The 11,305-nt window shown below is 38.4% G+C and overlaps 2 protein-coding genes across 6 annotated transcripts; both read right to left on the reverse strand.

Moving 5' to 3' along the window:
• Nucleotides 1-40: 40 nt before the first annotated feature.
• Nucleotides 41-5,893, reverse strand: LOC121782135 (threonine--tRNA ligase, mitochondrial 1-like). The gene is made up of 20 exons (XM_042179860.1): nt 5,603-5,893; nt 5,281-5,518; nt 5,124-5,183; nt 4,961-5,050; nt 4,649-4,723; nt 4,428-4,556; nt 4,262-4,351; nt 4,064-4,152; nt 3,886-3,982; nt 3,712-3,798; nt 3,507-3,591; nt 2,982-3,076; nt 2,669-2,701; nt 2,502-2,588; nt 2,080-2,172; nt 1,830-1,922; nt 1,146-1,367; nt 874-945; nt 618-689; nt 41-338 (listed from the first exon to the last, which is right to left on the reverse strand). The coding sequence occupies exons 1-20, from the start codon at nt 5,836-5,838 to the stop codon at nt 243-245; spliced, it is 2,139 nt and encodes a 712-aa protein (XP_042035794.1). The 5' UTR covers nt 5,839-5,893; the 3' UTR covers nt 41-242.
• A 448-nt stretch (nt 5,894-6,341) lies between these two features.
• Nucleotides 6,342-9,505, reverse strand: LOC121782853 (F-box protein At4g00755-like). Of its 5 annotated transcripts, none has more exons than XM_042180828.1 (7): nt 9,388-9,505; nt 8,979-9,175; nt 8,385-8,798; nt 8,126-8,304; nt 7,783-7,901; nt 7,417-7,659; nt 6,342-6,767 (listed from the first exon to the last, which is right to left on the reverse strand). In XM_042180828.1, exons 2-7 carry the CDS (start codon nt 9,091-9,093, stop codon nt 6,587-6,589), a joined length of 1,251 nt encoding a protein of 416 aa, XP_042036762.1. In that variant the 5' UTR covers nt 9,094-9,175; nt 9,388-9,505; the 3' UTR covers nt 6,342-6,586. The 5 variants fall into 5 exon arrangements, with proteins under 5 accessions (XP_042036762.1, XP_042036764.1, XP_042036761.1 ...); XM_042180830.1 differs by having other exon boundaries at nt 6,342-6,716; nt 8,979-9,165; nt 9,388-9,494; XM_042180827.1 differs by having other exon boundaries at nt 8,979-9,165; nt 9,388-9,494.
• Nucleotides 9,506-11,305: the final 1,800 nt, after the last annotated feature.

Here is an 11,305-nt window from a genome sequence, read left to right on the forward strand (position 1 = left end):
TAGTTGAGATGGAGGAATATTACAGCTTTTAACACTGATGTGATAATAAAAGTTCAAAACTTCAAATAATAAGGCGTGTATACTAACAAGGAAACCAACATGTTATACCTTGAATTCGGTAATAAACAACACAAACTGTTTTTCTTGTCAATACTTTGATATAGTTTTGTTTTTCTTTCATACTTTCAAATAAGGCATTATAATGGACATCAATTCTGTCATCTGCTGGGTACGAAAGCTGACTATCTAAACGACGCAACCTCATCCTTAAATTGTAACAGCAGATCTTCAATATTCTTCAGGGGAGCTTCATTTTTGTCTCTGACTCGCACAGCCACCTGAAGACATGCGAGTACATATGGAACAAGTTAAAAAAATTGACACGATAAAGGATCTAACGAGCCTTGTTTGAATGTACTCGATAAGACAAAAATTTGCAATGATGTCAAGTATATGCCCAATCTAGCAATCCGGAAATAATAATCACAAGGTGCAGCAAAGAAACATAGGAGGAATCGTATTAATTAGGATGCGAGTACTGAGTAAGTACACAGACTTGCTATTCAATAACATGACTTGAATATGACTGTATATTCATTCTAAAGTTAGATGCGCACCTGTCCAGTTCCAACTTCTTTCTCCCCAACAACTAAGATATAGTTGTACTGGGCCAATTGAGCTTCTCGTACCTACCATCACCCAAAACCATCCTTTAGTATAATATGTACATATCATCCTGGCTTAAAGAGACTACAAAAGTCAAATTTCAACCTCAACACTTCTAATGAAACCCTATGAGTTTACTGGTCATTATAAGAGTAAAATAACACTATCAGTTAATCATTTTGATGAAGATAATGGATATCTACGCACCTTTTTATTAATTGTCCTGTCAGTTGTGTCAACATCAACATAATACCCAGCACCGTGTATCCGATCCCGTATCTACAATCAATGAAAATGTGTCTTGAATAAAACCCTTAACTATCTCAAGCATAAGGAACACAATCACCTAGAGAATCTGCATATCACATACATGCAAACCAAAAAGGATGGGCGGCGAGGGGTGGAGAAAAAAGGAGGAAAAATAAGCAACTGGTGTTAAATATCTTAGTCTCATATTTGCCACAAAGCCAGCAACTAACCTCTAGGGCATAAGGCAGGGATTTGTCAGAAACAGGGCATACTATTGCTTGGCGTGGGCTTAGCCAAAAAGGCCACTTCCCCTTGTAGTGCTCCAAGAGTATAGCAAACATTCGTTCAACAGAACCAAGAATTGCTCGGTGAATCATTACAGGTGTTTCAGTCTTGCTTTCGTCTTCAGTGGAGTAAGATAAGTTGAAACGCGCAGGGAGTTGAAAGTCCAACTGAAACAGTTGAATACTTGATCAAAAATCCATACCTAGATTAAGATGCATCACATTTTTTTCTGCATTATACTAAATATTAGGGACCATATGCCCATACCCACATGCCTCATGCATGCCAAAATGCCAGGTCCGCCGGTCCTATGTGGCAGCTTAAGAGATTTTCAAGCACAAGTTTTAGCAAAAACCTCATATTTGGCCAATAGGATTTTAGCTTTAAATTGTAGAGTTTTGCCTTACAGAAACCCATACACAGACATCACTTCTGTTCCCAAGAATAAAAGTTGTCTATAACTTAATAGTTTTATTTTATCTACCAAAAAATTATTGAATATGGTAGTACATGAATGTAATACAAGCTACCCTTAGTTTGGGTGAGTAATTTGCTGCAAGTGAAGTTCGCTTAATCCTTCACTTATTCATTTACATGATAAGATAAGGAAAAGGAGGTTATAAAATAACCTGCAATGTTGCACACTGAAATTTTCTTCTCATTGCATCAGAAACACTGATATCTATCTTCGGCCCATAAAATGCTCCATCACCTTCATTTATCTAAAACAATATCTGAAATCAGTTCTAGAAATAGAAGTTGACAAAGTTGAAAAGTATGGAGACATTGAAATGTAATCACTTTTTTTCTAAAAATACATGCCGTAAGAGTGGACCAAAATTTGTTTGGAAAAGCAATATCAGCTCATAAGAAACTAACCTCCCAGGGCTTTCCGAACTCATTTAGTGCTTCTGTAAGAGCAGTTTCAGCCCTTTCCCATGTTTCAACATTTCCAAGATATTTCTCTGGCCTCTACAAGATATTGGACAAATATTAGCCACAATCTATCAAGTCTGACCACGAAAGCAAAGTGTAAAAGGAGTGCGACATGAACAAACAACCAATTTTAGATTCTCTTTCATCTAACATGTGCTTTGTACTTCATATATGTAGTAGTACTATTTTATTTTTGCAGGGAGAGACTCGAAGGTGAGTAGAAATCAGAACTACGATGACTAACTTAGGGAGCACTATACTTCAGGTTTGTGCACTGAACACAATTAATAAACATATTGTAGCCCGTGAACAAGCAAAGTCCTGAACAAAATTGTATTTTAATTAAGAAGTGTTGGGATTCATACCGTTGATAACTTCAGGTCAAAAGTGAAGCCAAATATTTCATAAACGCAACTGATAAATTCTAAGACGCCCTTGACTTCATCCTTAATCTGTTAAAATTGAGGTAAAAGTCAGACAGATTTTGTACCGAAATGAGAAAACTAGTACAGAGCCAGATAACTGATCTTACTTGAGACTCCCTGCAGAAGATATGAGCATCATCCTGCATCAAGACCTTAGAGTTAGATCCCCACAACGAGTCACAAAAAAAATCGAATCTACTAACAAACTATAGTACTACTATACAACTAAGCTAAATTATCAAGCTTCATGTAGACAAACTTTATTAGACCAATAGACAGAAAACCAAGGACCTTAATACAGAACACAAGCAGTAGTTAAAAATGAGAGATAGATGTAAGAATAGACACAGGACAAGCAAGTGGCTTACAAGATCACCAATTTCCTTCTCTATCACTTTTCACAAGGTTTTAGGTATATACCTGCTGAAACCGCCTCACACGGGTCAACCCAGTTAGAGCACCACTTGCCTCATTGCGATGCAAGACCCCGAAATCAGCCAGGCGGAGTGGAAGCTCTGCAAAAAGTTGCAAAATGTAAATTGTGAGGATCTATTGACAAATGAACTACATGTAAGAGCTACATGTAAAAGAGCACTAGGAGATACAGTAAGCATGAAATCTTATAAGAAAGTTTCTCAATACGTAACAGTAATAGCAAGATGGTTAGCATTCATACACGACCAATGAAATGCAGATAGTGGCTATTACAGGCATAAAGCTGATGTAATCACTAGATATAACAGGAAGCAAAGCAATGATAATTCAACTTATACAATATTATTTTTCATTAGTTTTACGCAGCCCTAAACCAAAATTAATATAGTAAACTAATAGCCGATAATTACATGGATTGCAAATAGATATGACTTTCCCCAACTGCAGGGTATGGCACATCCATAAAATTCAACTTAGTAAAAAAAGGTAATAAAAAGGAAAGACGCCCACCTCTATATGAACGCACTCTATGATCAAATATTAAACAATGACCAGGGCAGTTCATTGGCTTGAGTCCATATTCTTGCTTCTCTACCTGCAATAACATCAAAACAAATGCTACATCAAATTTAGCAGATGCAACCAAAAGTCCAACCCCAAATTACCAACAAAAATGAACAGAGTACTAATGATCTTCCAAAAATTATAATCTAACCTCAAAAACAAACATATTCTCCTTGTAGTTTGCAGCATGACCAGATGTTTCCCACAGCTGCATATTGTACATATTTGGAGTCCAAACCTAATGATTTCAAGCAACATGTGGTTATGAATGAGAACTTGTATGACAACAAATCCAAATGCATTATTGTCACCATTAAAGCCTAACCTCCTCATAACCTCTCTTCCAGTACTGACTCCGTATAAATTCCAGTAACTTGTTGCAAACTCGAGAACCATGAGGCAGAAAGAAACAGCTACCCGGGCTATCTTGCACGAAAAAGAAATCTAATTAAAATCCTGAATTAAGATCAAGATTCAAAATGTCATGTAGCTCAAACTTTTACCTTAGAGGGTGAAAAAAGAAAAGTTCTTGCTTTTTTGTGAGTTCTCTGTGGTCATATTTCTTAGCTTCTTCAATCATGGCCTTATATTCCTGAAAGGATTACAACTAAACACATCAAGAGACATTGAATCATTGATAATACAAACAGTTATCACCTTCTTACAGTGAACAGAGTAACAGAAAAGTAAAAGTATGTTACCTTTAAACGCTTTTGGTCCGGAAAAGATATGCCATAAACCCGCTGCAAGCTCTCACGGTCTTTATTTCCACGCCAATATGCAGATGAAGCCTAATTATACAGAATAAAAGAAATGAACAATTCTGTTGACTGCAAGCATTTACTTCTAACAGACAGCAGATCCCACCTTCAAGCAACTAAACGCTTTCACAAAACCAGTGCTTGGTATGTGTGGTCCACGACACAGATCAACCAAAGGACCACATCTGTATACTGTTATGGTTTTATCTTCAGGTAAATCTTTAATAATTTCAACCTGATGAAAGGATGGGAAGAAAAAGTCATAAACAAGTGGCATAGAGCTAATTCAAAGAATAGAAATACGTAGATATATAGGAGTATAATGACCTTGAAAGGATTATCAGAAAACATGTCGATGGCCTGTTGCCTTGTGACTTCAATACGCTCGAAAGGTTGTTTTTCCTAATGCAAAAGGAGCATTTTTGATCAGCTGATTGCCCTTAAATGTAAAATAGAATGGTATACACACATATATAGGTAAAGAGGTGGACGAGGAAAAGACAAGTCAATGTCAAAGCAACTAAGTTACCAGCACAAATGCATGTCACAGATAACAGCATAGGTGATAGGACCAAGTAACTACTTAAGTTAAGTACATACAAATCCTATATCTATTTAAGAGTAAAAGAGAGCTCATACATCAACAGCTTTCTTGGCAGCTGCTTCAATATTTTTGAAGTGCTCCTCGTTCAATCCCAAATCACCATAAAATGCATCATAGTAAAATCCCTGCAAATTATTGAGTCAGTTTGACATAAGCTGTGTGAGATAACAAGGCAGTAAGGAAAATCACAAAATTCACCTCCCCTCTGGTGGTACAAGGGCCAATGCACAGTCTACATCCATATGTCTGCTCCAATGACTGGAAAAACCCAAACCAATAACATGATTCATGATCAAATCAAACAAACTCATAGTATCTTTCAATAAACAAAACCATGAGGCTCGTGAAGTCTTACTTCGCCGAGAATGTGCGCACTCGAATGCCAGAACGTATCGCGCCCTTCGTCGGTGTCAAAAGTAAACAGCGCAAGCTTGCAATCTTCCTCCAGAGGCCGATTCATATCCCACAATACCCCATTCACCTTAGCAATCAGCGCGTTCGACGCCAAACTCTTTGAAATATCCTTCGCCACATCAAACGGCGAGGTGTTCCATTTCTTCCCTTCCTTAACCTTCCCATCCGGCAATGTAATCCTACATTCATAGCGTCAAGCAAGCTAGAAATGGAAAGTCAACAGCTACATAAACGCAAAAAGGAGAATAGATAGCGGAAATTACAGGATTTTCTCGTCGGCAAGCGCCATTCGCTTGAGCTTCTGCTCATTTTGGAGTGATTCGAAGAGGGCAATGCGTTTGGGGGTGACGGATTGAAGATACGATTCGTCTTTGGCGAATGCTGGTTGTCTGGCGGCGGCGGGTTCCCCCATCGGATGGAAAAAGCGGCGGCGGAGATCGGTGGGCGGCGGGAGGCGGCGGAGGGATAAGGGGATGCGCCACCAGAGAGAGGAATGCATAAACTGCTGAGGGTTTTTCCAACTTACACTGCAGAGGTTTTACCAGAACGCCTTTGACATTGCAGATTTGCATATACATCCTTAACTTTTGGGATTCATTTCGAAGTGGTCCCTATACTTCTAAATTTAGGGTTTTTTTTTTCTTTTCCACTAGTTCTAAATTTAGGTTCCTATACTTCTAAATTTAGGTTTTTTTTTTTTTTCTTTTCCACTAGTTCTAAATTTAGGTTGATGTCGCCTTTAATCCAGGCACCAATTTTTAGATCTAAATCATAATTCTGAATTTCAGTCTTTTGGGTTTAGTTATAATCCGATAAGCCTGGTTGGTAATTGATTTAGAAACCACACCAAACAAGTTATAAGTTAATCGATCAATATTATTCAAAAAAATTTGTGTTTGGAATGAAATTGTCCTGACCATTGTTCATCTTTAATGTTTCAAACAAATACATAAGTATTGAATGGTTACAATTAGAACAGACATCGAAATTTCTTGACCATTGGAAGTTTTAACTTTATATCAATTGAGTTATATCAGTAACCAGCAGATGATAACCAAAACAAACATATTAACCAGTGGTCTTAACAAGTTCACCAAGTAATAAAATTACATAGTGTATGACTGACCTATTTTACACCATTTTGTGTCCGTGTATCAGAATCAGTCAAAACCATATTCCCTATTTAAGTAGCAAAAGCATACGAGGATGGATGGTATGGTATGGTATATCAATCAGGAAAACTGTGACTACTTGAGATACTCATTATCAGAGTCGTAGTCGTCTCCTGCACCATGGCTACTTGACTCCGTTTCTGATATGTCTAAAGAGGGGTTGTACTTGAGGGTGTGCAGTCCAATAGCTTCAACATCATCGATGCTGTGACACAATAAACGAATTTTTAGACGTGGCATCCTCCTCCAAAGCCAACTACATCACACAATACATTTTATTCAACAAATTCCCAAAGCTACGCATATTTGGAGAGGTGCTTATTGTCCCTCACAAATTTTCCTTTACCATATCAATTCTCTTAATAATATGAGTAACTAAGTGTTTCAATCTACTCCTCCATAGATCTATGAGGTGTTTGTATTTTTCCTAGCATCTAATTGCTTTGTGTATCATGTGGATTTAATACCTTAATCTATTCAATTCTCTTATGTCTCTCTATGCTGTGACTTTCTGAATAAGCTTTCATGAGTGACTTTGATATTCTTGACCATCAAAGTGTGATCCAATAGAGAGTAATATCACTGACCAAAACAACACAGTATAAACAAACCCGTGGGATATTCATTATGCATTAGGTGTTTTTCTTAACTAGTTCAAAAGTTTAAAAATCCCATAGTTTATGACCTATTTTACCCCATTTTTGTGTCCACACTCACAGAGTCATAGAATTAGTAACCTGAAAACCAAAAAAATCATCTTTCAAGAAAACTTAAACGATCATTCCCTATTCAAGTAGCAAGAGATGTCAAAGTACATGAGATACAGAAACAAAAAGCATACAAGAATGGAAGGTATCACTCGGGAAAACTGTGACTAATTGAGGTACTCATTATCAGAGTCATACTCATCTATCAGGGGTCCTGCGCCACGGAATGTGTTGAGGATTAGTTGCTCCCAGCTCCTAATGCTTTCACTAAACCTGTGGAAATGTGATCGGCTACTCGACTCCGTTTCTGAGATGTCTACAGATGGAAAAGTGTATCTCATAACAGGGTTGTACTTGAGGGTGCATTTTCCTCCGTCGCCAATCATTTCCAAGTCAAATACAGGGGAGAGTGATCGTCCGATGACTTGAACATGATTGATGCTGTGACACAATTAACAAAGTTTTAGATGTGGTTTTTGGAATGAGAATGTGTGGGTATCTGGCAATGCAATAGGAATTTCTAAAGTAGTCTTAGGTGGCGAATCGAGCAAAGAACAGCTTTACCATATATAGTATAATCCGTCCATTTCTTGAGTCTGCAATCTGCCTAACAGCTCCACTTTAAGGATTCCTCCGATGCACAGAATGGGTTTGGGAAGCTTAAACTTTTGCAAGAAATTTTCCTACATTTCATTTACGAAAAACCAGGTCAGCGACACATGTAAAAGAAAAAAGGAATCCTTAATATGACAAATGTTTCATCAAAAACCTCTAAGAAAAAGGAAACAGCTAGGCTTATCAACGGTTAAGCATATCTGTGATTTTTTATCAGGTGAAATCAAGCAAGTGCATTCCTGAAATTCTGAAGAAACAAGAGCCAAGTCGAAGAAGTCTATAAGAAAGTTACCTGAGCCATTGGGAATTCTGGAGAGCTATATGTCCAGACAAACATGTCATCATGGTAATCTTTGACATCCATGAACTCATCTGCTTCTTCATCGTCTATCTCTAGAGGGTCCTTGGAATAGCCCATATGAAACCTCACAGCTTTGGGTGAATATATGGGGAAGCCAAACTGAAAATATGCTGATCGAAGAAATTCAAGCAATCAGTCTGAAGCAAACAATGTATCGGGAATTGAAAGTTACAAAATGGTATAGAACTACCTTGAAATGGATGCACATGTAACTCAGTGATCAGACATAGCTGAGAAGCCAGTTTATAAATCAATGTCTCTGAAGCAGATGGATCCGTCGCACCCTTGCTCGACCAATACGAGGCCCTGTGGCCAATTCTATCACTTGGTTCCAAAGTATTCTTGATGCTTTCGTCTGGATAGTTGTCAGTGCTAGACGCACAGACGGCATCTGTTATGCAACTTTCTCTGCCAGATGTTATAAGCTCTCTACCTAAGGATGCATACACTCTGTGCTCTCTCTCCAGACAAGCCAATTCACCAGAACCCTCCACATCTGTTCCCCTAGGTTCAACATACTCTTTCATTACAACAACACGGGCAAAACTTGCTGCTTCCGGACACTTTGTCAAACAAAGCTTCTTACATAAGCCATTAGCAATCACTGCAGAAAAATCAAACTCACCCCAAAAAGCATAAGTATTCTAGCAACTCCCTTTGGATAAATAAAACGCAAAATTCATTCAATTCTAACCCAAATTGTCGCTACATCTAGGGCAAATGACACAAAATCAACATTGATGAAATGAAAAAAGTAGATCATAATTGACGAAAGCGAACTCACCAAACGCACGCCAAGACCGCGAAACCGCACTCGTCCGAAGAAGATCGATAGGGTCATCCAAACACATAAAGATCTTCAGTGACATGTCTTGCCCTAGCCATTGAACAAAATCCATGCTTTTACCCACTTGCACCTGTCAAATCAATATCCTCGTTCCCGAATCCAAAATCGCAGCGTTCTAACCTAACTGATACCAGCTAAAATCAGGATAAAACAGAAATCAATTTCAATCTAATCAAGGGGGATTGCACACACCGAATCCAATTGAATTGAATAACTGTGGCAAAGAACATTCACTGCAAATCGATTTAATTGATCAAAAATCCACACTACAGCGAGAGCAATACTGAAAATTGTGGTTGAAATTAAACAGCAATTATACAGAAAGGGGAGAGAGATAGGAATTTACATTTGACAAAAAGTGAGCTATCCGAAAAACCCGAAGCTTGATGTTCAGTTGCAAGAAGGTGGTAGAAATGAAGAGAATGGGAGTATTTATATACATGTACTGCTTGTTTCTTTCATTTTTTAACCTGTTATACAACTTGTTTCTTTTTTTAATTTAAATATATATATATATATATATGTATAGGAGAATTTTGTGTCGACTCCAGTCAAGCCAAAACGCGGTTTAGATATTTATTTTTTTTTAAAATTAAGAATTAGTACTAATTATTTTCCCAGGGAATAGAACACAACCATCTTTATATAAAAAAAATGAGATAATAGTACAATCCATGAAGAAGAGAAAGCTTCATTGTCATGAATAATTTAAGTTGTGCTGATTTTGTATCAATTATACTCCATATTTAATGTGATTTTAATAAGCATGCTGTATTTAATGGAACAATAAAAATAATCATGTGTTTAAAAATTAAATGTAGGATAATTAATACTATAGTCTATAAAGAAGAAGAAATTCGTTTCGTAACAAGTCATAAATTGTACTCTACATTTTTTAATCTTTGCTCTACACACCATAAACTTAAATTTATTGTCTTAATTTATAATTCAAGATGCATATTGTATAAAATTCGATAACACGAATTCCTCGGAATACATATAGAAGTATGAAAATTGTGACACTGTACACAGGCTTAGAGCATCCCCATCCGTGCTCTTGCCAACGAGCCCGAATGTGGGCCCGGACCCACTTTTACTCCATGTCCTTAGGCAAGAGCACAACACTCACATCTGTGCTCTTCCGTAAGGACAAGCTCAAGGGTCTCACCATTCTATTATTCAATTTAAATAAAAACATTTCCACAATATTAAAATGCATTAAAATTACCCAGAATACTATTACAAATTATAAAAAATAAAAATTACATAATTAAAATTCTAAAAATTAAAAATTACATAATTAAAATCCTAAAAATTAAAAATTACATAATTAAACTCCTAAAAAATAAAAATTACATAATTAAAGGCTAAAAATACCCCCATGGAAGACTATTCATCCAGCTCTACCCCCAATGTTCTCTGGAGACCCCGTATCATTGCCACATGCGATCGAAGTTGCTCGGGGGTCATAGCTGACCTATCAGCCAAATTGAGTTGGGCCAAAACCCCCCACAACGAGTTGGTGAGGGGTTGAGGTGGCACAAAGGGAGCGGGGGCGGATGGAGTCGCAGCGCGACGGCGATTGGCCGTCGACTTCTTCCTTCCTTGCGGTCGGCGTTGGGAACTACTCGGGTTGGCGTCGGGGCTATCCAAGTTAGCTCCGACGAGCTGGGTGGACACCTCATCGGAGCCGGCGTCGGATAGGGATACCGACCTCGACCGTTTGCTAGAGGAGGATGATACATCTCCCCTATACTTCGAATGTACACGCATCTCCTGCCAAACATTGAGGTACTTGAACGGTTTGTAATGTTGGGATTGGTAGGTTGCCAACGCGGCACTGATGATGTCGACCTCGCTTCTGCCGCTCCCCGCCGACCGCTCTTCCTGGAGGTAATACTACTGGAACTTTTGGATTTCTTCATTGGCTCTGTATATGGCATTGCGCACCATACTCTCGTTGCGCTCAATTGTTTCAGCCGGCCGGTTTGATTGTACCGGCGACAGATGCGCCATCAAAAATGTACCCCGGATTGGTTCGTGCCAATCTCCGAATCTTCGGAGATAGACAAAAACGCTTTGAATAATTGATCCATCTCCCCCGGAGTGTACGGGGTGCGGACACCACGAGTAGGAAGATGAGGAGTTTAAGAGTTGCCGCTCCCTCCCGCTCTAGGTACGGGTGGTTCGGGCCGTATTGCCCATCGGGGGCATCTTGGTCGTCCACCGGGTAAGGCCGATAGCCACCCGAAGCTTGCGAACTT

This window comes from Salvia splendens, chromosome 20 (genome assembly GCF_004379255.2).
Source record: "Salvia splendens isolate huo1 chromosome 20, SspV2, whole genome shotgun sequence".
NCBI classification, from domain to species: Eukaryota; Viridiplantae; Streptophyta; class Magnoliopsida; order Lamiales; family Lamiaceae; genus Salvia; species Salvia splendens.